The 26,515-nt window shown below is 41.2% G+C and overlaps 1 protein-coding gene across 4 annotated transcripts in view; it reads left to right on the forward strand.

Annotated features, from left to right (window-relative positions):
• MOB2 (MOB kinase activator 2) overlaps positions 1 to 26,029 on the forward strand; it is a 113,565-nt gene extending 87,536 nt beyond the window's left edge. For all 4 annotated transcript variants that reach the window (XM_027651243.1, XM_027651241.1, XM_027651242.1 and 1 more), the window contains exons 2-5: positions 14,721 to 14,881; positions 16,047 to 16,140; positions 22,992 to 23,116; positions 24,708 to 26,029. In XM_027651243.1, coding sequence (XP_027507044.1) covers positions 14,721 to 14,881; positions 16,047 to 16,140; positions 22,992 to 23,116; positions 24,708 to 25,018 — 691 coding nt within the window. In that variant the 3' untranslated portion in view covers positions 25,019 to 26,029. The remainder of the gene's footprint in view (positions 1 to 14,720; positions 14,882 to 16,046; positions 16,141 to 22,991; positions 23,117 to 24,707) is intronic.
• The last annotated feature ends 486 nt before the right edge of the window (positions 26,030 to 26,515 follow it).

Consider the following 26,515-nt stretch of genomic DNA (forward strand, 5'->3'; position numbering starts at 1 on the left):
GCCCCTGCCCAAGGTTTAATAGCATTTTCCTCTAGTTTAGGGGCAAAAGTATGCTTCTTTTTTTCCCTGAAGATACCTCCTGGACACTTTACAAAGAATAGAGTTGATTATAATCTCGAACTTCTGAAATTATTCACCCTTCTTTTATCTTGCTTCCTTGGTATGCATCTGTTTCGTTATAGGATTTGTTCCAGATTTTAGCTGCTTGTTTCAGCCTGGAAGATTATTTCAGTTTATATATGAGCAAAGTATGAGTGTGCAACATTCATCCTTCTGGGAGTTGCCTACAATTTCTGGTTTGTCTCTTTGTTTCCTGTGTTGCAATAGCCCATGTTTCTGCTGCTGCTCTTTATGGAGAAAGTATTTATTTCACACAATTTCTATCCACTGTTCTCTGGTATTTCAAACCATCTGTGCACCCCAAGGCCTTTACCAGGTAGGTTTGTAGGAGAAAAATATTCCTCTTGTAGAAGAGCTTTTTTCTCTCGCCTTTCTTGATGATCTTTTTTGAAGAGGTGTGGTGTTAGGATTGCGATCTCCCACCAGTTGTTGTCCTGTCTATAAAATGGCTAAGACAAAATGTATCCATTCCTCTATCATACATCTTTCTCTGTGACTACACCAAAATTGAGTGTGTTAAAGCATTCTTTTGTTGAGGGGGATTTTCTAATCCTTTTCTCCATCCCTGGTGCTGTGTGGCTCTACAGAATTTTAACTAAGACTGCAGCAGATTGCTGTCAGAGAAGAGATGTTACATTTCTTTTAAGAGCTGCCAGCACCTAGTCTCTGGAAAGAGAAGGGGATAGGATGTATGGATTAACCCTTTCTTCTAGCTTTCTCAAGAAAAAAGCCCCACTTCTTGGAGGGAATGGAGTCCATTAACACCAAAGTCAGGTTGTTTGAGCTTGTCAGAAAATGCTGCTCTGTTAATTTTCCAAGTTCTTTTCTGTCTGGTACTAAAATAAGTTTACAAGTGTTTTTGCTCAGATAGCAGGGACTGGTGGTAGCAGATGCTCCCGAGGTGAAAGGAACATTGTGGATGTCTGTGTGATTCCTTTTATTTTTGAAAAAGGAAGAATCAGCAGTGAATGCACCTGTCCTCAGAAAGGCAGATAGTGACAAAATATTAAAACTCTTAGCTTAATATCTGGCAAAAAAAAAAGTAGTCCTGGCACACCATACAAAGTACACAGAGTTAATGAAGAAAGAAGGCTTGGGTTTCTTCACTGGTGATTTTATGTAACTTCACAAAGAGGTGAGATAACATTAGAGACACCTTGGTACCTCCACTCACACTCAAGACACTCAGATCTGCTATTCAGTCCAACGTGTCCATGCATCCCAGACTCAGAACACCAAAGCCTTACAGGGATAAATGCTAAACATCAGCAGGATGCATTTGTCATGACAGGGAAAAGGAAAATTGAGATGAAAGAGGCTTTGCTGATTCTTTGTTATACAAAATCTTCACTTTTGAAGCGACTGCCATATTTCTTCAGAAAAAACCTATGCAGAAAAAGATAAAGCCTGGGGTCTTGAGACTACCGTCTGTGTGGGACAGAGAGCAAACTGTTTTCTGTTGTTTTGCAGCATACAAAGATTTTTTCCATGCTTACATGTGTCATTAAATTTTTAGATCCACACTTTTATTAGCAGTTGAGCTCACTGTTGTTAAGTGATTTCAGTTGCAAGCCTTATGAGAGGAATTCCTACTGATTTTTGAAGTAGAGACTTAAGTATTTAGAATTAACTGCATTGGCCAACAACAATAGTAAACTCTTCTGAGAGAGATTTCTTCACTATCTTTCATTTCTTGATAGTGAAGCTGCTAAGCACACAGGCAGTATGGCTACATCTCTGCAGAACCAGCAGGAACTGTTGGATAATGCCAGGAACTGAAATGGGGCTTCTCTAGTGAGCAGTGTGGGCTGGGCTTGAAGAGAGTCAACTGGTCAGGACCATACCTTGCTTTGAGGTGTGACATTGCCTTTGCACTGTGTTTTGGGGAATGTGTTCGTCCAGGCTTGTATGAACTTTATCAATTGCAAATCCACATGAGCAGCTAAAAGAGCCTGCTTGTCATTTGCACATGCAGCCAAGGGAATGAAACAAATTCAGCACACAACTGTGTGCACCTAATTTTAATATTTATTTTTGTAAATTACTAGTGTTTCTTAACCAATTTCTTGGCTGTGCTTTCAGCATTTAATTAAAAGAATGAATTTGTATTTCAGCAAGCCCTTGGAGGTAACACTGTGAGTTTTAATATATCTATGGGGGTTTTTTTCCTGGTTGCTAGTGGATCAGTGAGTGTCTGTAAAGGTGCTCTTACTTGCTTTTCAGTCTCCTGTGACGTATCTGGAAAAGTAATAAATTAGGATTGGGAATCACTACTGTCTCACAAGCTAATTAACAGTGATCTAACTGTACCAGTAATTAAACTATTATCCACCCTACTATTTTTTTCAGTCAGTCATTCAGATGTTCTTTACTTTAGTCCATGAATCCATTGCATTTTTATTTTAAATAGATTTTCTTTCTTTCTCTGTTATACAGAAAGGAAAACTTCAATGTGCAGTTTTCTAAGAAATTCTGAAACCACTGTGTGTTATTGATGACAAAACTGAACAGAGCATTGCATCATTCTGTCACAAAATTTTAAAAATTAACTACGTGGTTACATTAGGGAATGTTTTGTACACATCATTTGTTAATGAAAGGTACCTAATTAAGATAATGCTTTGACTATCCTGTGAGGAGGAGACACACAATTTATACTTTCCAACTATTGGTTTCAATTTTTAAGTTTAACAAGACAGTTCATACTAAGACTGAAAGGCACTGTTTCTCATCACGGGATCTGGTCTAAGGCATGCCAGGAGAGGTGAGACTTCCCTGAACTAACTTTGGTTTAAATTAAAGCTAAAATATTAACAAAAGGGAAAAAGGAATCAATTTTTGATCTCTAAAACTACCATTGAGAACTGACCTTGACCAAAGGTCATTTCTAGTAAATAAATATCCTTCCTAATTGCAATGCTGTAGTTAATTTAAAGTGTAAGAGATGAGTTTGTGAAGCTCGATACAGAGGATGAAAATTTCAGGTGGGGTTGCTTCCTCACAATTAGTATTTCATTGCCCAACCTGTTCAATAACTGATGACTGGGTAGGTAATTGAATTCCCCATAACTGTGTCTCAATGCAACAAGATGCACGTGTGTGTTGGTACACAGGCTTTAAAAGTGAGCTGACAGGTGCAGGCATGCGAAATTGCTGATGAATAGTGAAAACAAGTTGAATTTTTTCCCATATTATATATCTAATTGAGTTTATGTTCTGTACTGAAGCTCCTGCAAAGAAGGCCAAGGTGTTTGAAGTAGCCATGTTGTTACCTGTGTTTCCATGTACACTCTCAGTTGTGGTGTGCCCCAGCACTTTTCTGTCCTATTAAACCACATTTTTTTAGACGTAAAGCAAACAATGTTTTATGTGAAGGATTCAGCTGTTGAAGTCTTGCCTGCTGTGTGATTACATATAGATGTCATTTTCCAAGGTAGAACTGTAGTAGGAAGGCAGGTAATGAACTTACTTTCACTCTCTTCCCAACATAAATAACTAACTTATCCTTCCAATGCAAGATACTTTTTGTGCCTAAATACTTGTAATTTGCCCACTCCTGGTCCTTTACTGTTCCTTGCCTCTGGGGAGCTGAGGAGAGAGACAGTTGTGACTGAGCTCAGCTGCAAGCTGATGTGTTGCACCATGTTGAGAAATATTTATCTACTGAGAGTACAGACTCTGGGTGAGTATTCCCATTAGCTGTTTGGGAATGTCATGCAGTCCATATTGCCTTCTTCCAGACTGTACAGTGTAACTGTGAAATACATCCTTAAACATTTTTGTAGACTTGTAAAAGTTGTGAATTTTAAAATTCTGTACATTAAACATTTTATGTACCCATCTTCCTAGACAAAGTGTGTGGGTAAGGTTCTGAACTTGGCCTGCATATCTAACATATTTTCTTTGTTGCATGTTTTCTTTAGGCTACAGTCCTTAATACTAGTTAGTGTTGTCAGATAATTTTTTGTTGCTGTTGTACGAAGAGAGCTTGCAAGGCAAAAAGGCAGTGAGGAAAACTAAAACACTTTTTACAAAGACAAACCTGTGTGCACCGTGGTACTCTCTGAACAGAGCAGATTGTCTGCGTTTGTCTGTCTTGGGCTGTATAGCAAGAAGTGTGATTGCTGAAGCCAGGTTGCCATGGTGAAATAATTCCCAGCAATTAAAGCACAGTTCTATCCTGAAAAGCAACTCTGTGCAAGCTATGTTGTGAAATCCCACATTTACAAGGCCATGAGGTTTCCAAATCAAACTTGCTTGGTTTAGAAATAAAAAGATAGCTTTGCAGTCTGCCAGCTCTACAGACTTCATCAGGGTTGGAAGATAACAGTGTCTGCAGTGATTTATGTGCTCTGTTGGTGAACTCCCTCCCCACAAAGGTGGACCACAGTGTACTGCATGTGCTCTTCTAGAGAGATAACGGGGCTGCATCAGAATAGCCAGGAGGAGCAGTTGCTGCCAAAACTTGAATGTAGTGACATAGAAGTCAAAATAACTCTGGTGTTCAAATAGGAGAATGGAGGAGATTAGATAAATCCCTGCTTAATTTAGTAAATGTGTCTGAAAAGGCATAGGGAATGGATATGTTAATTGAGAATTTTCATTGTTTTTATAGTACATTCACATTTTCTTTCCATTTGCAGAGTCTAAAAACCTTAAAAGAGAGACAAAAACTTCTTTTGTCAATTTAAGTTTTTCCTTGTTCTTTGCAAGCAGTGTTTCTGGCCTCCAGAATTTCTGATTGTCTGTTGAAAAAACACTGCTCCGAATATAATAATAAACCTGACAGATCTCTGTTTATCTTCTCCAGAGTGAAAAGGGTGTTAAAAGCTGCCCCAAAACTTAGTTGCTTTCAAATCTTGGTGCAGATCACTGGTTCTCAAGGCTCTGCATTATGGGTGACCTCCCCACTGCAGCATATGTTAGAGAACCAGGCTTTCTGTCTCTGCCATTGTCTGCTCTCAGTTGAGAGTCAATTTTCTCCTTTCTCTGTATGTTTTAATTAAAGAAATTTAAGATATGCTACAGATCTCTGCCTTGGATAGAAATGTTTTCCATTATAGACAAAAAGCTCTCTCTGCTAACTTCAAAAGGTCCTTGGAGAACTAGCTGAGATGTAAATATTTGCATATGGAGATATCTGTGGCCAGGTGAAATGAATTCTGGTCCTACTGCATAGCTGCAGTATGGGAGTATATTTAGCAGTGGAGGATGATGAGGAAGCACTTGTGTTGCTAGAATACTAATGGCATTTTTCCTTTGAGGGAGACAAGGATACAGGAGCATCCTTATCTTGGTACTGTGTATGGGCCTAATGGATTTGGAGTGTTTGCCTGGAGACTAAAATGTTAACAAGACAAACCATAGAACACAGAACTCCAGCCTGTATTTTCAGCTGATGAATGGCTGGGCAGAGATGCCCTAGAGAGTCAGCGTGGGATGGCCTCTCCTGTCCCTCAGTGCCCCACACCTGGATCTACTCTGAGTGCTGTTCTTGGGAAGGAGGAGTTGCAGTCAGGGGAGCATATACTGTGCTTCTAAAGCAGGGATTTGCCTTCCTTCTGCTCAGTTTTGGCTTCCTTTGTCAGACAGTTTGCTAACTGGAGACTTAAAATGAACAAAAACAAAGCCAAGAACCACCACTCCATATCTGTCACAGGCTCAGGATTGGGCACTTCTGACGCAGGGTTCTGCTTTGTGGTTTGTTCTAAGCATTGGTTAAATTAGTTGTTGCAACACTTAATCTATGACCTACTGAATCTCTGTTACCACAGACCTTATTTGGCTCCACACAGAGCTTTTGAAAATAAACTTTAGGAGAGATTTGTCCTATTTCACAAATTACCAGAAATCTTGACTGTAGTAAGTTGCTTAGGAAAAGAATCTTGTTGAGGCTTGATGTTGGTTTGGGTTTGGGTTTGTGCGGGCTTTTTGGCACCAAGGTAGAAGAGAACATTTCAAAATAAAGAACAACTGCGTATTTGCCTGGGTAATTTTGTTTCTTCTACTGAACTGTTTCTTTTAAATTACATCACTGGCTCCTAGAAATCAATGATCGGTTTGTTTCCCATTGGACATCACTTCCTTGGTGTCCCACACAGCCCCTCTCCCAGGTGTGTTGTCTGGAGGGGAACCGGGAGAGTGCAAGGACTATACAGTCAGAAGACCCTTCCCAAAGGCAGCCATAGAGGCTGGATACCTCCTTTCCATCTGGGGGAGGAGTTCTGGCAGGTACGCCCACAGAAGAAAGGAAACTCTGGTCCAGCGTGTTTTACCACAAGAATGCACTGTGCACATTTTTGTAGCATTAATTGAGCTGTTGCATGCCTGGCCTTGCCTCTGCAGCCATTCTTCCCAGAGCTGCATTGAGGAGAAGATGGGGGATCCTGAGTAGCCATACCTGGGCACCAGCAAACACCTGGGAGTTTCAGCAGTGTAGTTAATGTGCCTCTGACACACCATTATGGGCAAACACTAAGCTTGTGCTGGGAGGTGATGTGCAAGGGAGGAGGGAAGAAGGGAGAGGAGTGGAATTGTAGAATTGTTTAAGTTGGAAAAGACCTGTGAGATCGTCAAATCCAACCATAAACACAGCATGGTCGAGTCCACCACTAAACCACATCCACACATCATAAATGCCTCCAGGGATAGTGACTTCAGTGCTTGATAACTCTTTTGCTGAAGAAATTTTTCCTAATATCCAATCTAAACATTGAGGCCATTTCTTCTTGTTCCATCAGTTGTTACCTGGGAAAAGAGATTAACCCCTTCTTGCTGCAACCTCCTTTCAAGTAATTGTAGAGAGTGATAAGGTGCCACGAGCCTCCTTTTTTCTTGACCAAACAACCCCAGCTCCCTCAGCTGTTCCTTGTAAGACTTGTGTTCCAGATCATTCTCCAGTAGGTGGGTGGGAGTCCTACAAAAGGGAGCAGAAAGGCCTGATGTACCAGAGACATGGCATGTGCAGGTGCCCCATGTTCTCCTTGCTCTGCCAGCGGCACCAGCTGGAACTCAGTTTGGCCCTACAAAATGTTTTGGGTTTTCTGTTGGGAAGCAGCACTACGAAATAATGTTATGGCACTTGTCATCCTTAACATGCCTGCCATGCCTTGGCACCGACTGTTTACAGCAGAGCATCCAGAGGCCAAGCAAAGATTCCCTTTTAAGGCCAAGAGCCACTATGAGAATTCAGAAGAAAAAGTTTCCCTGGCATGTAGGGTACATTCTTCTTTCCTCCTCCTCTTGAATAAACTATTAGTAACTTTTAAAAACAGAACAAGAATGAAGAAGCAGGGCCAAAAATGCTGCCAAAGACATTTTATGCTGCGCAGCCCCCTTAGACCTGCACAGCAACCAAGCCCTGGAGCTAACCCAGGGCGGGAGAGGGGAAGGATGAAGCTGAGATCAGAGGAGTCTGTCAGAGACCTGGGGCAAGAGGAGATCAGAATGGAGACTATCTTAAAAAGTTTAGTCTCCTTTCCTTCCCCAGCCTGGGAGAAATGGACTGTCCACAGCACTTTCTGAACAATTGTACTGTATGATGCACCAGGATTTGGACTTGCTTTCCAATACCTTGCACAGCTTCCCTTCCCGTGCTAATGTTCTTTCCTTCCCCAATCCTGCAGGTGGATGTGTACATCCAGGATTTGTGTTCTGGGTGTGCTGTCACATGGCACTTTCAGCTGAAGACTTAGCAGTGATCTGGGTTAAAACAGGACATGGGATTGCAGAAAAATCTCCACAGAGGTGCTAATCTTGAGCTGTTTTAAAGAAAGAGGGGAAATACAAATATCATCTCTAGCTTTTTTCTCAAAGGAAGGGCAGCTCTACTGATGTTCAAATGAAGCTGTTATTCCCCTTTTCTTGCATGCTATACAAATAAATAAAGACACTGAATTACCAAGAAGGGACTTTAAGCTGCCTAGCACTTCTAAGTTTCCAGTTCTTGCTCTTAACTGAGGAGAAAAGACTGAGCTGGTGAGGTAGGAAGCTGGACAGCCTTCAAGACTTTGTTCTTGACCTGTAAAAACTGGCGTAACCTGCTTCTTCATTGTTCTTGTCACTAGGACTCGTAAATTTTAGCTCATAAAACTGTTTCCTTCCTGCTATGAATGGGTTCAGGACTCCCATACTTACGCAGAACATTTCTAACCAGAAACTAACTGATAATTTCTTTCCAGTAAAGGGCCACAGAAAAAAACATAAAGGTAAAAAGTAAATCTGTGAGCAGCTGACCCAATTTTCCTTACAAAGCTGTAGCCTTCTGTGGATGGCTGAAATCATTGCATTTTTCCTTTCTGCAAAGGGAGTAGATTAGAGGGGGAGAGCTTGCATGTTAGAATTTTTTTTACCTTAATGTGTTGTATTTTGTTCCACTCACATCGCCTTTGACTCCTTACCCAAAGAAGGGAAGAGGAGAGAAGCTAAAATGCAAATGTCCAGTATACCTTTAATTTTAAATTATAAAAACCTTTATTCACTGGAAAAATTGAAACAAAGTGTTCATAAAGACTGTTGTGTCAACAACAAAGCTTCTAAAAGACACTGTTAAATTGTTGGCCTACTGCCTCTCTAATTTTGTCTTTTAAGAAGCCAACCCTCATCCTCAAATTACCAAGAAAGTGGCTTTTGGCAGGAGTAATGATTCACTTTATAACACTTCATCAGTGGAGGATATTTTAAAACACAACACTTCAAAAAGAAAGAAGAAATTACAGGATGAAAAACTGAAGGCCCAGATAGTTTGATATATCTGGTAGTTCAGTGTGTAGAGGTATACCTGGAATATGGTGTTGCTGTTGGAGACTGTAATCCACATAAAAGGTTTTAGTTGGAAATGTGCCATTTAAACCCCAAACTTTTCCAGATTGTGAACTATACAAATTGTAAAGTGCAAACCAGGTTACTTGAAAATAACCCCCAAACCTTCAGGTGATTTTTTTAAAATATAATTTAGGGACACATCTGTGGGCACCTGTGTTTTTGATCTTCCTTAAAACAGATTTTTTTCTTTTTGTGCCACTTCTGCATGCATTGCTGTGAACTGGGGGGTTGTGCTCTCCTCTGACCAACACTAATGGAATATGTCACAGCAGGATTGTCAACAGTCGAGACCTGCTTTCTCCTGATTTGCTGGGGATCGCTGGGATTCTAGCAGTTAACCTTGTGTAAGGAATACAGTTGCTAAATAACCCCCACAAAACCACACAACATTAATCACAAAATATGCATCTTTGTCCTTTAAGTTTCGTGATCCATGGTGGTTTTTGTCCTCACAGACCCGAGATGACTTTTTAGTTTTAATGTTTGCAAACAGGGAGACAGATTTGCCATGTTAGGCTTGTCAGACCTGGTCTGTCAATTTTCAAATAGGAATCAGTGTGTTTAAGACTTTACTGGAACCCAAAACCAGTGCATGATCCCAGGGCACAGAGTGGTGCCTGGAGCTCTGGTCATCATCACTATAGGGGCTTTTTTTAAATAAACTTTTTTACTTTCTACAGTTACTCTTATTTCTGGTACTAAACCCACTTTAATATGCCACACTGAAAAGAAGAAAACTCACTGATTACATGTATTTAAAAAAGGAAAAAAACCCCAGCCACTCATCCCAAGGACAGTTAGTTATATGTGAAGGATAGGAGAGGAGGATCGAAGTATCATAATTTGTTTTTGAAGAGATTTCAATTTCAGATGCAGTGTAAGAAACCACACAGCTTGCTCGAGACAGCAAGAAATTATTATAGCTGTGCTGGTTTCCTCTGGAAAAAAACCCAAATCCTGAATTGGTCAAGATAATTTAAAATTGCATGATCAGTTTAGGCAAGGTTGGCATTTAAAATATCGCTAGCTTTCCCTCTGTGTGATCAGCCTGGCAATAAATCAGATGTGCAGGACCAGAACCATGGATGCCTGGTACAATTCCAAAGTTACACATCAGGTTATGAACGTCCACATAGTGGTCATTGTGTCTCTGATACTTCTTCAGCTAAACCAGATTGCTCCACATGTGCTTCTTTTGAAACAAACCATGTTGGTTTACACCAAAGCACATCTTTAACATTTGTACTATGAATAAACTTTGAACCTTAGAGTCAAATTCCCTCAAAATGGTTTTAAAACTAAAAACTTGGATGGTGCTTTAAAGAGCTCCACAGTGCAAAGTTCTTTAAACTAAGAAACTACTGAGCATCTGATCAAGAAGGAAATGAGAGATTAAAGGAGGATCTTTATTAACTGAGATGGGATAAGAAAAAAAGTGGGAAATTGGCAGTTTTACTTGATCTTAACAAAGCAGTTAGACTAGGGAAAAATATCATCACAGACCACTGGGCCTGTCACTTGGCGTGGAGTGTCTTACACATCTCTTTCTCCAGGCAAGCTTCCAGCTGCTGTGTTTTCTAGCTGAACACAAGGCTGAGTATGGAAGCCCTGCTAAGAGCATTAGTGACTGTACTGTCTTGGACTGGAGCCAGTTTGCTGAACCTTCTTCTAAGACTTTAGATGAGAGTGATCTCTCTTCTGCCATTTCCCATCACTTTTCCTTCTCTGAAACGTATTCGTGGGTGTGACTTGGCCTATGGCATCATATTCAATTGAGTGCCTAAAACCAAAGACAGACCTATCCCGGGAGTTGTCTGAGGAATTAGTTTGTACTCTGGTTTGCCTGTCAATAAGAACTGCAGAGTGCTGTCTCCTTGGATTCCTTGAAGATGTTTGTTTCCTTGGTAGTTAAGCACTGATAGACAGGATTTGGTCTGTCCTCTTGACACACCACAAAACTGCTGCATAGCAGCTATTCCTCCAACTGCTTTGGTGATACAATTGATCTGACATGGACACGTTAAGACAAATTACCAGAATTCACTTATTTTTGAAGAAAGATACTTGTAAACATGAATCAGGACTTGGCGTGCCTATAGCTGTGTTTTGAAAGGTACCGCTCTTTTTGTGGTCTTAGATCACATTTAGTTATGTTTTCCCATAAACAAGCATCTACAGGTGATGGATTTTGGTGTTTCCTGAACAGAACTGTCGTTCTGGACACTTCAACATTTTTCATATTTGTGTACTTTAAACATAAAATGAAAAATTAAGGAAGGCATCTTGAATGCTCACAACAAAGGAAATAATGCTTTACTTTGTGCCTTTGGAGTTGATTCCAGCTGGTATTTTCTTACAAGTCTTTGAAAAAACAGTGAACTTAGGGGTGAGTAGAGGGAGAGGAAGCCAACTCCTAAAGTTTACACTATTTGGTAATTCTGGTAACTGTGAATGTGTGAGCTTTGATTCATCTAGAATTGGAACTATTATTTATTGATTCTTAATCATGTGTAATTGTGTTTCTAAACCAGGTTTTTTTGTACTGCTGTACGCCTCAGCTTTGTAAGTTTGTAAAAGAAGTGCTTTAAGTGTGGGCTGGTACTGATAGTTTTGAAACTAAACCCACAGCTTTACAGCCTAGAGTGAATATGACTCAACTAATTTGAGTAAATCAATATAAACTAAGTTCTGCTTAATTGAGGGGGTGTGCACGATCCAGTTCAAAATGACGTTTTTAAGGCTGGAGGGGTTTTTTTTAGTTTTTACTTACAGTATTCGTGCCATGTAGTGTCCCAGCTGCACTGCATGGAGAACACAAAAATCTGCTGGTGTAAACAATTTCTGTGGTCTTGCTTTAGCTCTCAGCAGCTGCAAAGGGTTAACAAGTTTGTTCTGCACATGGTGATGTGATATGCAGGTTTCTGTGGTGTGAATAAACTCTTTGATAGCAGTGATTATGGGCATTTTGCAGGTTCAGTGATGATACCCGTGGGTCAGGTTCTTTTTAAACCAAACCAAAGCTTTGGAAAGGGGCAGAGCATGGGATTCTTCAGGAAGCTTCTGTTTAAAGTACTCCAGTTCCAGTACAAGGCAATTGTGGAAAGACATAATTTTATTGAAAAGACACGAAGTGGCTGCATGTACTAATCTAACAGAGAATTAACATTTGTGTGGAAATGTGAGGTTTTGGTTTCTGTAAAGGAATAATGTATGGTTGTTTGCAGTAGCAAACTTGTGAACGTGTTTAGTGTTGAATTTTTGTTTATTCTCATGAAATGAGGAGAAGATGTTGAAGTGAGGGTGAGGCACACACCACTCATTCCTATGTGATGGAAGGCTTGCCTCAGCCTCCAGTGTCTTACTTCCTTCTGTGGTTTCCCTCCCCAGCCTGGCTATGACAGACTGTCTTTGACCTCTTTGTCTCTCTCTTCCCTCCTCCATCTCCTCTCAGAAGACTGTTCATAGCTGATGTGGCACAGCCCTAACCTGGGGCCCTTGGTTTAATTATCCTGAACTACAGCAAAGACAGAAACTCTATCCAAACTACTTCTCACTGATAACTTTTTTCCCTGAGTGTGGTTAATGTGGTTTGTCAAACCAGTCTCTGAAGTTGAAGGTATTTTCTGCATGACTGTTACTGGAACTATAATTTTCTTTAAAATGAAATTATCCTTGAATGCCTGAATCCCATCCCCCCAAACCAAACCCAAAAACCACTAAATGTAGCAAATGCAAGTGTTTGAAGATGGGAATAGTTAGCTGACAATCAGGAACTGTTATCTAACTGAGCATCCCTTCTGTGTTAAGAGCTTTGTGCTGAGGAACAACTGGCTTCACATGTCTTAAAATATCCCTCTGTAGAGCAGCTGTGAGAATTAGTCCAGGTTACTTCACTAAATAAACGTAAGTGACAAATCTTGCAGGCTCCACTTGAATTGGAATGCACTGCTGTGGAAAAAGGAGATGTGCAGGAGGAGTTGAGTACTGAATTTCTCTTCAGCAATACTGGATTTAGTTTATTTTCATCCTGAATTTGTATTCTTTAAAAAGATGTTTTATGCCATAGGCATCTTCTCTCTAACCATGAAACCCACGTTTGTCATTAACATAAGGAAAGAAAGTGTGACCATCTGTTTCCTGACAGAGACCTGCGGTGCTTTCTGAACATCTGTGTAAATGTATCGTGACAGTGTAACTGTATATTGTGCTGCTGTCACTAAGCTTTCCTTAGTTTTTCCTTGATGATGGCCTTTCCAAAATCCAGAAGTCCCTCTACTCTCAGTTTACTGGTTGGAGACAAGTATGTCAAGACTCAATACAAGTTCAAGATAGTAAACAGTGGCAGTGCTGGTGACCCAAGTTATGGCATTGCTTTCCCGTGAAAGGCACATCTCAGTCTCTCCCTTCTGTGGTGTGGATGATGTGGACGATGAGTCTCTCTGAAGATGGGTTTAATTAACAGATCAGATCAGCAAAAGTCAAGCCTGCGTGTACCTCAGACAGGAACACACAGTTGGAAGATTATTTAAAGTGTGTTAAGACCCAGAATGTGAGGTTGATTTCCTTTGGATAGGATCTAGATGAGTTTTGACAGCAAACTTAATGCAGTTGTCTCCAAAGGTGGTCTTGGCTTGGCTTTACCAGTCCTTAAAAAACACTTTAACCGAAAAAGCCTGACGTTAACCATGTCCTGGCATCTCCTCCTTGTATTCACATGATAGTGCACAGCCTGTGTTGCCTTACACTTGTCCCTCACCATTAAATAGATCTTCTGTCTCTGCTTAGGGATTTTTAAACTGTAGAACACATGGGTGTTCGACCACATAGCCTAGAAGACCAGAGTGCTTGACCTGCTGTCCTTCCTCTGAGGTCCTGCTGGTCCAGGACTGAGGTCCAGGTCCATTCCTTGGTCCAGGAATATGGGTCAGGTTGAGAGTCTAGCTTGAAGATGTTAAAAACAGAGTGAGAGAAGACTCCGGTTATTACAGCAAACACTTTACAAATGGGAGATGAAAAATCTCAATATACCGTGGAGATAAATGCATTTTATGGAATTATTGTTTGTCTGCTTTTATAAATCCAAATGGAAGGTCATTTCATAATGCATTGGATTTTAAAGGATTTTCAGAAAAACACAGACTTGGTTCTTTCTGTCTCAGGTCTCCCAGGAGTTGAGAAAACAGGTGTGTTTGTAGTTATCACTGCTTCCAGCTGAAGTCACAGATGCTCACTTCAAGAAGGCTTCTGGTATCTCAGAGAACATAGGGCTGGAGAGCAAGGAATGCTGTAGCTTTGAATGAGCTGCACCAGCTTTTCCAGCTATCTTGCAGCAGCCTGCTTTTGCTGTCCCTCAGACTCCTGTTTTACAGATGACTGCTAACTGTAGGGCACAGCAGGTTGTTGGTAGTCACATTAGAGTAGCTCCTTCAGAACAGTAGTTCTGCTGTCACCACTGTCCACATAAAGAGAGACTGTCACTCTCCCAGTGGTTTGCAACCTAAACTGGCAAAAGGGCAATGGAGAATGGAGCAGCTCAGTCTCAAGTTTCTTGGAGCCATTAAAACTTTCACGGTACTTGAAAAAAGGGTCTGAGCTCAAATACACTTTTAAAGAAATTATCTCGTTTTGATTTGAAAAAAAAAAGAGCTAAGGGGAGGGAATGCAGGAGGAACGGTGTAAAACCAAATACAGGAGTTTGGATAACTGCTGCTTTCAGGTTTCTGTAGCTGTTCAACAGTAAAGGTAACCTTGCTGCTCTCTTTTTTAATCTTTTGCAGGAAGTCCAAGGGAAAGCCAAATGGTAAAAAGCCAGCACCAGAAGAGAAGAAACTTTACCTAGAGCCAGAATACACAAAATCCAGAATTACTGACTTCGAATTTAAGGAACTAGTGATGTTACCACGAGAAATAGACCTCAACGAGTGGCTTGCCAGCAACAGTGAGTATTGCATTCATAGATTGCTGTCCATGCTCGAGAAGGCATTCATTCACCCTTTTTGCTGTTTTCAGTGCTTAGAGGGACTCTCAATGACTATTTATGGTGACTGTGTAATGCATGTCATTATACCCTGAATAGTAATTAAGTTGTCTCAGGTACAACCCAGCTGTGCTCAGCAGCATGGAAGCCTTGATCGTTTCCTCCTTCCACCTCCCTCACTGTGGCACTGAGGGCATTAAAGTTTTGGATGTTCTTTGGAGGACCATCAAGATTCTCATTGAGTGTTTGCTAAACTGGCTGCTTCTGCATGTTTCTAACTCAAGCTACTGGCCTTCCAAAAGCATTGTAAACATGTTAGTTTCTAAACACTTGTATGTAAAGCAAGTCTTTTGGTTGGATTTCTCCCCAGTCCTTTCAAGCTTTGGTGGAATTACTGTGGATTTAAACAGTAGACAGGCTGAAACTTAGACACACGACTGACCACTGTGACTGAACGCTGTATCTGTGCATCTCAGTCCTGATTTACTGTACTTCCCAGTGCTTCCACTGCCAGTCCTCACCTGCAGCTATGGCCCACTCTTGTTTACGTTTTCAACAGTAGGTGGTAGTAGCAAGAAACTACTTTAAACTGCATGTTAGGAAAGTCGATAGAGACTCGTTAAGAAAAAGTGAGGTGCCCTGTGAGAAGTACTAAGATGTTAAATTATCTCAGGAGATTTTTAAAAAGTAGATGTGTACTAGTTTTCATGCTGGTTCTTTTCACAAGGGGATATATTGTGAGAACTATTAATGCTTTTTATAACCACTATATACTGAGTCTGACTTCAAAAGAACATAGCAATTTGTTTGCCTTCAGCTCCTAGTAGAGTATCCTACTGTAAAGGTGAGGCCGATGATGGAGACACTTTCCAGTCTTACTGCTTTGTGAGTAATAAGAGCTGATGCATCATGGTGCTTTCATCTTAAATACAAACAAGAGCTTTCATTCTATGTACCTCTTTGTTTTGCAGTTCATCATTAGGCTCATTTAGCTAAATCATGTTTGAATTCATATGCAAGCTCAAGACTGAGGTCACTTCACTTGCTCTTTAAATAATTGTCTGGAGGATAATCAGTGTTTGAAAGTATTTTACTTCTGAATTTATTTCCTTTGTTTATTTTTCAGCAACAACTTTCTTTCATCACATCAACTTACAGTATAGTACAATCTCAGAATTCTGTACAGGAGAGTCATGTCAGACCATGGCAGTGTGCAATACGTAAGTCAATATTTACAATTACAAGGTTTCCATGTCTTCAGAGTTGCCTGGGGGAGGATATTGGTATTGAATGGCATTGGGCAAGTGTTTTACAGCAGGTCTGTACTTGGTGAGAATGTGTCAGCTGTGCATCATCTTCTCTCCCCTCAGCAGTGAAGTGCGGTGGAAATGTGTTTTTGTGGAGGACTAGAAGGATGAGAATCTTTGAGTGGTCTGAGCTGGTTTTATAAGGTCAGATCAGAGAGGCAAATTACCATGTGTGTGCTTGAGGGAGAGGGGAACAAGGGTGTTAAGGAAACTTTCCTGTCTGCCCATCCAGGAGCCGCTCTGGCAGTCACTCTTACACCACCTGAGCTGGGACTGAGGCCCCTTCGCAGCTACACACCCCACACTCACACTATCAGACCAGGTTTCCTTACCGGCTCGACCCCAGGTTTCTCATAGCAGAGTCTGAGACGTCCTGATCCTTAAAACAATTAAATGTTGGTGCAGTAGCTAAATAACAAAATAACAGCCCGAGTTGCTGCCTCTGAGAAGGGACTCAGAACAAAGGAAACCCTGTGCTTTTATACCCTCACAGTCTATGCACGATAAAATCTGGGGTCTTTAGCAGAGTCATCAGCTCCTGCTGTATCTCCGAGTGTCCGCCACAGGTCTCTGTGCCCTTTATTATGCAAAGGGTCGGCAATTCACAGCCCCTTGCCTGGGGCTCCCACCACCCAGAGCTCAATCTGCAGCTGCACCCCGAGCTACCTGCACTGAATGTATTCCTCAACAAGGACAAGGCAGAACTGTCTGTCCTGGTAACAGTGCTGGGATTCCATAGGAGGCCGGGGAGGATAAGTGAATTGTGAAAACCTCAGAGGGTGCTTTTGATAGCTGGAATGCTGACGGAGCACCAGGCTGCTGACAGATAATCTCTAGCCTGACTGTAAGCCACCGTCTTTCTGCCCGAGCCCCTGGGCACAGAGAACACAAGTGGCAACTTTGCAAAGAGTAAGGAAAACGTTTTGCGTTGGCACTTTTCCACCTGTAGAATTTAGTAGACTTTTTTTAACGTTGACTAGCTATCTGTTATGAAAGAAAGCTTTATAGTTTTACTGTACAATGTGAACATAAGAAAAAGTTAGCATGAACTCCTGCTCTTGATGAGCACAGTCCAACATGATGGAATATGAGATCCAGTCGAGTATGAATAAGCCTGTTGTGTTGTGGGGTTTTTTTCCCCCAACACGTGTTGATAGTCCTTTTCTTCCCTCCTCTTGCATTTCCTGGGGTTAATTTAATTGAGATGGATTTTAAAACAGAAGACTGAGCAGTTAATGTTATAGTACATCAATCAAATATCTCAGGGAATGTAGGCAACAGAACCAGAACTATATTGTATCTCTGACAATCATTACATAGTTCTTAGAAAGAAATCCTCACTTAATTCACTGGTCTATCTTGTATACTTGAAATTAATATCAGGGGCTTTCTTTGAGAGCACTCTGAAGAATGCAAAGTGTACTGCGGATATTTTTGCATGTAAAAGTTGGAACGATAACTGTCAGTAGAGAATTAAAGGCCATGCTAGGGACTTTGAAAGCAAGCTGGAACAGAAAGTAATAAATCTCTGCTGGACCCAGATTTTATCAAAAGGAGACAGAATGTCTCTAAATAAGAAATGGTGATCAGTAAGATGAGTGTTTTGTTAACTCTTGCTCCCAAGCTTTCTCATGTTTAAATTCCTGTTGTAGCACTGGCTGTTCAAAGGACTGAATTTAACTGTTTATCCACTTGGCTGGTGGGAAATAGTGGTTAAAAGGAGGTGGTGATAGGGAACCTACATTAGTTTCACTCCATTCTGCTCTTAAACGGTTCTCTGTAAGCAGTTTGTGCTGCAGAATAAAGAGAGGAAGTGCCTGTAGGCGGCTCCAGCTGTAGTCTGTATTTTTAATGGTGAGGAATGGTAGCAGAATGTTCCTGTCCTTTGTTTTGGAAAACTGAAAAATTGTGGGAATAACAGGAAGCATGTCTACATTTGGGCAAAGCACTTGAAACGGTTTGTGTGTAGCTAAATCATAACAATTGCAGTATCTTCCTGCGCTTGGGGCAGGTGGCTGATTCATGTTTGCAAGCTGTAGGCTGCATATTGGTTTCTCCTCTCAGGTGTGTGGGTCTATGAAAAAAACCACCAAGGTGAGATCACCAAGCTACACACCTCAGTACAGTTCAGCTTTGAGGGCCCTGTTCATAATTGTGTTCTCAAAATCCTCATCTTTATGTTCTGCCTTTCCTAGCTCTTCCCTTTTGGAAGAGATATGCCTAAAATGGAACATGGAGAACTGCCTCATAGATGCTCATTTGTTCATATCCAGTTATGAGTATGACAGTGCTTCCCCACCCCTTTCTTCTTTTTTAATTAAAAATCTTAACCTAATGCAGTAAGGTAAGGATGTGCTTGTTCTGTTGTAGAAACACGAGTTGCTCTGGTTCATTGTGCCTCTGACCTGTCTCCAGTATGTAAAGAGTGCCACCTAAACGTCAGTGTCTGTTACTGGTTAACCCGACAGACACTCCAGAGTTAAACCTTCTGTGGCCATGATCTGTTTGTTCGGGTCCCTTGGAATAAAATGGCATCTAGCTACCTAAGATGGCCACAGAATTACAGTACCTTGGAATAAGGGTGCAGCTTGCCATTTTTTTCCTGTGCTGATTTTGTAGGTAGTTCTGTATGAAGGTCTGCATTCTGTTCCACTTTTATGTTTTCCCTGTCCAGTTCCTGAAGACGTGTTTTGGATCACACCATTCTGGTCACACTTAAGGAAGGCTTTTTGTATTTAAGGTTGAGAAGTAACTATTGAGAACAGGTTGGTTGTCAAGTTACTTTACATTCAAATGCACTGCAGATACCCAGTCCTACATTTAAAGTATTTGCTGGCACTAGAAACACTGGTTGCAGCTAAATATTTGAGGTAAGGATTTAATATCTCAGAGAAGCTCCAGCCAACTGACAAACTGCAGACAGATGCAGCTTTCAACCCTCTGTCAGATATGTGAGATAGCACAGCCATCTGCACACAGTGAGGAGGAGAATTTCTGCAGACATCTGACCAAAACTTAGTCTCAGTATAGAACAGATGGAAGCCTTTACTGGCAAGGTGGGATAATGCCAAGAGAAACACCATAGTGCCCAGTTATCCTCAAAATTTGATGAGGTTGGCATGAATGTAACTTTGGGAATTACTTAATTTTGCTTATTAATATGATTATCACTTGTAAAGCAGGTACTGTATTTTTAACACAGTATTTACTATTTAGATTTATTATGCTTTATAGCTTATTATTACACAAAGCAGCTTTTAAGCACCATGAGCTGTAAACTGGTTTTGTAGCTGACATTGGAGCAAAACTTGTTCAAGTGCTGCAGTGAGTGTACCAAACCTAAGAGCCAATATAAGTGCTGTTCATAAGGCCAAGACTACAAAACTCCTGAGGCATCAAGGATGGATGCAAACTTCTAGCAGCCCTCCTTTCAAGGTGTCATTTTGGTCCACTGAAATCCCTTAATTGATAACTTTTTTTTCCTAATCTTAGTCTCCTTTCTCATTGCTACCTTGCCCTTAGTATCTCTGCATATGGAGGGTAGTTCCTTTTAGAAATCTTAAACTTGCAAGTTTTGCTTTGTCTTATATTTAAATTTCCCCAGCTGTATGGTTTTACATGATGGCTCCTTTCTCTTTCCCCCCATCCAAAATGTTGTTTAGCCCCTATCAAACCATCAAATCTATTCCAGCTGCTGACAAGCACTATATTCCTGCCCTCGGCTTTCTACATAGCCCGTTTTTTGGTATTTGTACCAGGACTGTCTCCTCTTCCTTTCCTGGCAACCTAATCTCCACAGTATTTGCTTTTCCCTCCTTCCAGAAGCTTTTCTTCTTATATACCAATGTAACTTCTATTCTGCCTTGGTTTCTATGTTATCAACACAAGCACAGAATGTTTTAGAGGAAAAGGGATAAAATACGTACATGTATTAAGATGCAGCATTGTTAATTCATATGTGTTATACTTTATTATTTGCATCATAGGCTTTTCTCTGTTAAACCCATAGTCATTTTCCCCTGGAATTTAGAACAGAGCTGCAAATTCCTTGTGCTCTCCGTACTGGGGAAGTTTAAATCTGCCAGAAATTATATGGGAAATAAAATAATCAAAATCTGCATCATGTGACCACTTCTTGAAAAAAGTGCCTTTAAGTCTCATCCTCTTGTCCTTTCTGCTTCCCATCCATTCCCTAATATGGGACTGTGCTGTCACACTGCCAGTATTGGAATGCAATTAGGCTTCTGTGCCCAGTTGAGCCCTTCCTCGCCCCCGCCTGCTTCCTATCTTGTTAATGGAGATAACTGCAGCGTACCAGGTGCGAGATGTTCAGGGCATGTCAGGGGCTCCTCTCTTCCCCTAAGACCTGTGAAGTCTGTTCACAGCACCAGAAACATGAGGAAGACACATGATTCTAGTCAACAGGACAATCCTTGTAGTTATCTCCTTAGTTTTAATGATACTTCTTTTAAATTCCTATTTTGCATAATCAGCCTAATTTTCAAGGAAAGGCAAAAAGAATATTCAGTGGGATGTTAGAGCAGATTTATTCACTTATATTTTCATGTAAGTGAACTTGTACAGTTGCCAAACTGTTTCTTTTGACTAAGATCTAATTATCAAAACTCATTTTTGCGCCTAAGGGCAACTCTAAACTTGGCTTTCTGTCTTGCAGTTGAGGGCTTCTGCAGTATGAGAGAATTGCTGAGGTACAGACAGTCCAGCCTGCTTCTGCTCTTGGCAACAAGAACTGTCTTAAGACCTGAAATAAGGCTGAGTTGCCTAGGACTGTCTCACTTGAACTTATTGCAAGACTAGACAAATGAGGTGGCTTGTGTGTTGGTGCAGTACATTGTGTAATTCCTTATATCTGGATTGTACAAAGGAAGTAAGCAGTGATGAAAAAGAAACACAGTCTATGCCTAAGGGCTCAAATGCCAGTTTTGATGCCTGACATAGCTCTAAAAAGAGCTTTTGACTCCTGCTGTTTTCACCCACTTTCTCACCTTTTTATGCAATTTTGCAGTCAGTCCTTGCTCTTTCTAGTAAATGACAGTGACCAAGCACCACATACTGAAAATGAGCTGAAAGAAAAATTCTAAAACTTCTTAAGTGTCTGCAGAAGCAGTTTTCAGTTGCTTTTCCTCTCTTAACTTGAACTATCTACTTATTTCTGCAGCTTCCTCTTATTTTAATATGGCTTTTGGCATGAACAGCATTATTAGTGTCTTCACCTCACCACCCTCAGGTCCCTAAAGAATCTTTTAGGGCAATGAAAACACATTCTAAATGAAAACTTTTTAGTTGCCATTAACATTTTTCTTTAGTTGCCTCAGGACAGTTCTGCTGGTCAGTACACATAAAACGTCACTTCCCAGGTGGCACATATAGATCCTTCAAGTTCATTGCAGCCTAGTCCTGTTAGGCCTAGGGTGGCTAAACGTCACACTGAAGTAATATTTTGTCTAGGGATATAAAGAGCCTTATTCAGTGATTTGTGTGAGAAATGTTAGATCACAGATCATTAGCCAGCAGCAGCAGAGCTGGAGCTGAACAGACAGGCAGAAAGTAGTGCCCTGGCTTTATAGGCTCGTGTTGGGTGTGATATCTTTCTAGCCAAGTTCTTTCTCATGCTCAAACCACTTCCATTCTTGCTTGCAGTCAGCAAACTCCACTCATGTTCTGAGAAGACCAATGCAATGGATTTCTTATCAGCCCTATAGGACTGTACCTGAAGCTTAGGCTGTTTGAAGAAAGAGTTCATAAACTGGGACTCAAGACACATCTAGTGTGACATAGGCAAGAAAATACCAATTAAAAAGTGTTTTGCTAAATTCCTTATCTGTAAAACATTTCTCACTGTCTGCCTAATCGAGTGGATATCTGCTCCTGGTAACAGTTAGAGATACTTTAATTACTATGACTTCATAGAAAAGGGAACAAACCTTCAGTTATTTTATAGTCTTCAGATTCTCCATCAGGTGAGGGATGGCTGCAGTTAATCAAGATGATTATGGCTAACTGATTGAATTATGGTTGCTTTTGAAAGGCCAGGCAATATGCTAATGTCTGCTCTTCTGTAATATCCAACAGGAATATTCACTGGTGACAGAATCAAATGTATATTCAGTTGTTTGGCGTAACTGTAAGGAAAGGAGCAGAGTTCAAGGGCATGCTGGTAGGGATGTGCAGAAGGGTCCTGAAAACTTTCCCCAAACTGGATCTTGGAACAGGAATTGAAGCACTTAAAATCGCTGCTGGTCCTTGGGAGCACCAGGTTGGAAAAGCCAGTGTTTTGGAGCCACCATCTGACCGTTTAATAATACTGCACTGCAAGACTAATTTATGTTCTGTGATGTTAAGCATCAGAAGTTCACCAGTTTATCACTGTGCAATGTTCTTGCCCTTTTAAAAATAGTTATATAATGCTTTCCTGTACAGTTATACTGGCTGTATCTAAACCCTCAGCCTGTCATGGATAGTGAATTATTGCTGCCTCAGCAAAGCTCCTCTCCTTGGAGACTTGTCAGCAGACTTTCTGTGCTTGGTACTGCCACCTGCACTCCCATAGGGAGAAACAAAATTGGCCAACAGAAATTCAAGGTCTTTGATCTAGAAAAGAAGTGAATCTGTTCTGCAGCAGCTGTGATGTGTTTTGGTAATGTTGCAGCTGTTGTTTTATGTTATTTAGACACTGACCTCTTAGAGGAGTGGAGCTGAGGAGCCAGAGTGTGATGCGGTAACACTGTCCATTCTCTCCGCAGACAGTACTACTGGTATGATGAGCGGGGAAAGAAGATCAAGTGCACTGCTCCTCAGTACGTTGACTTCGTCATGAGTTCGGTGCAGAAACTAGTGACAGACGAGGACGTCTTCCCAACAAAATACGGTATGTCCGCTTCCTGGGGCTCTCTGTGGAGGCCGTAAGGAAAGCGAAAGTTGGCATTCAGCATATGTATTACAACAAGAGGGCTTTCTCACTTGTTTGTGTGATGATTTTGTTGTTGTTGTTTTCTTTGTGTGTTTCTTTTGGTTTCTTTAAGGGAGATTTTAAGTTTGGTTCATTCTTGCAGTAAAAAAGACTTGTGCTGTTGGTGCATGAACTGGGCTTAAAGTCTCACACACCTGTCCCCTTGGCTTCTGTTTCATCATCAGTACATGTTTCCCTTCAAGCATGTTGAGATCTTCTAGCCTGTGTTCAGAGAGGATAAAATTCTGAAAACAGTCAGCATGTGTGTGTTCAATACAGCCTGCTGACAGAGTTCTAGTTTGCTGTTTCCATTAGAGCCTCAATACATTAAGGGGGAAATAAACTGGATTGCCAGGAATGTGGCTTGCCTTCTTTGCCGAAGGTTCTAAGGCCTTGTCTCTCAGAGAGTTTGCAGTCTCCTTTCCCTTACAAAGATTAAATAACAATGTGATTTTTAAGAGCTGAAAAGCAATAGGAAAGTAATTTTAACTCAAATTTGTAGTCTATCAAGATTGCTACATGCAATGCCTTTGTTTAAGGGGAAGAAAATAGAAACCTGAAGTTATTTTTGGTTGGCCTAAATCAGGACTAAAAGCAGCTGGCTTCTTGAGCCACTTGAACAGGTAATTGGGAAACTAAGACATTACAATATAGAAAATACTAAGCTAGCAGCCTTTGCTTACAAGCAGCCTGATCTGGAAAAAGGCAGTGTCTAGTGAGACTGTGCCTAGTAAGCCAGCTGCAGTTGTCTTTCTGGTTTTTTTAATATTCCCAAGGGCAGCGAGGGCATTTCTTGCAAGTGATTGTCTGTGAGGTCAAGGGGCACTTTAGAGCAGTAATAGATTTTGTACTGTGCATCACAGGATGGCAGGTGTTGCTTTTTTGTTTGCCTCAGTTTCACTTTCAGTGTTACTAAAGTAGTTACCGTGCAGGCCCAGTACTCCAACACTTGCTCTAGGCAAGCACAGTTTCAGCTGCCTAGATAGAGATGCCTGATAGAAGGCACCCAGTATTTCCTTCCATTTCTTTCCCATTCAATAGAGTTTCAGCAATGAAATGAGGGAAGTCATTACGTAAAATCAGCCAAACAGCTGCACACTACCAAGGCCCATGTACCTTGGCTTCCATTTCAGGATCTGCGTATTGATTTCCTGGGGAAAAATTTGCTACTCCTGGACAAACTAGATAAGGACCTAGAAGAATCTCTCATTATTTTTTCAGCCAGTAACAAAAATGTAGTGGTTTTAGAGAAAAATTATACTTGCTTCATAATCTTTGAACCCTTGGGGTTTAAAATTTAACTTCAAATGAAAATGCTTAATACCTCCTTAGATTCTTCCCCTGAATTCCTCTAAAAAGAAAGACGATAGGATGATAGAGGACCCTCTAGTTGTCTGCTGTATATGGTGGGCTAGTTGCTGTTACCCACAGGTCAGCCCACCCAAATGCTGCTGAGGGGCTGATGTTAAGCAGCTGGTGCTATCATGGTGTTTCTCCATCTTCCTTTCAGGCAAGGAATTCCCAAACTCATTCGAGTCCCTAGTGAAGAAGATCTGCAAGTACCTGTTCCATGTGCTGGCCCATATCTACTCCTCACACTTTAAGGAGACTTTGGCACTGGAGCTGCACGGACATTTAAACACACTCTACACACACTTTATCCTATTCATCAGGGAGTTCAACCTCGTGGACCCTAAAGAAACCACCATCATGGATGACCTCACAGAGGTCCTCTGCAGCAGCAGCGGGAGCAGCAGTAATGGGAGCGGCAATGGGAGCAGCAACAGCGCAGGAGCACAGAACCATGTGAAAGAGAGATGAGCCCTCCTACAGGATCAAAACTAACATTAAAAACAATATTATCTATTCTGTGTGTATGTGTATGTATATGTTCAGATATACATACAGACATATACAGCGATGAAAGCTGAAAGCAATGATGCTGCCACCACAGGACGCGCAGTCGTACAGGACTGTACGGAGCTTTGGGTTAATGCGCCAGCTGGCGAGAAGTTGCACCAATTTTATTTTATTTTCTGTCCACTCCTCCTTTTACCTATTCAGATGGAAGATGAGTGCTGTTTTTAGAGAAGAGCCAAGCTTGAGAGTGGGGCCACTCTTGAATTTTTTGGTTGGGTTTTTTTTTTTGGTTGGTTGGTTTTTTGTTTTTCTTTCTTTGGTCTTGAGTGCAAGCCCTTTGGTCTTTCTAGGCTGGTGGTCCTGCCATTTAAAAATATCTATTATACTATAAGAAATAACTTTTACTTGGAAGTGGCTTAAAATGCAGGTTTGTTTGGGGTTTTTTTTGGGGGGTGGGGGTGGTTTTTTGGTTTGGTTTTACATAGACTGCCTCTTAACCCTGCCAAAAGCTCCCCCATTGAGTGCATCTTGCCCTTTGTTAGCTTGGAATGGGAAGAAACTCCTGGCTTGACTAGAGTAGCAACTAGGGGCTTGCTACGTGTTGACAGCGGGCACGATTCTCCAGTTGGCCCATCTATGTGGTCACAACATGTCAACGTGCAAGAGGATCCACAAGCCTTTCTGCTTATTGCTCCTACAGTATATATACTCTTTCCTCTGCTCCCCCGGCTCTTCTTTTCCCAGGCACACCTGTACAGGTAACAGGAGTAAGATCACTGCAGTCCAAAAGCCGTGTGCCAGAGCCACCACCTTTTGCTTTCCATTGAACAGAGGCCTGGGGAGGGGGGGAGAAGGGTGCATTGAGTCAGTCACCGCCTGTGCTAGAAAGATGGCTGTTGGCATAAAATTATATTGTTGGCTTATTTTAGTTCATCTGTTCTATAATAATAAAAACGAATCTATCAGCCACAAGCTTTGTTTTTGTGTTTGCAGCGTCAAAACTCAGCAGACTCCACCCCTGCAGCCTCCCTCTCACCACTGAATGCTGTTGGCTCTGCTCTCAGCCAGCTTTATAAATAATGGGTTGTCTTCCACCCTGTAATCTTACATTTATAATCAATTCCTTGCTGTTTCCGGTAGCCGTGGGAACCACCTCCCCAGATAATCTGAAGATAAGCAACACTTGGAAAGAAACAAGTTTCCTGTTTGTACATATATCCATTCTGCAAGTGCTGTGGGTTCCTGCATATCTTAGAGCAAATACTGTATCACAGCATCTCTGGATATGGTATTATATTGGTATTGTAGCTGGACAGTGATACCACTCTCTTTCCTTCACATTTCCACTGGATTCTTGAAGTCAGCATTGGGAAAAAGGCAAATGTTGTTTGAATTGTTCCTCTATCAAATCTGTGGCAGCCTCTGAGAACTGTTTGTTACCGGTTTTGGTCATTATCC

The sequence above is a fragment of the Corapipo altera genome, unplaced genomic scaffold, assembly GCF_003945725.1.
Source record: "Corapipo altera isolate COAL_440 unplaced genomic scaffold, ASM394572v1 78, whole genome shotgun sequence".
Classification (NCBI taxonomy): Eukaryota; Metazoa; Chordata; class Aves; order Passeriformes; family Pipridae; genus Corapipo; species Corapipo altera.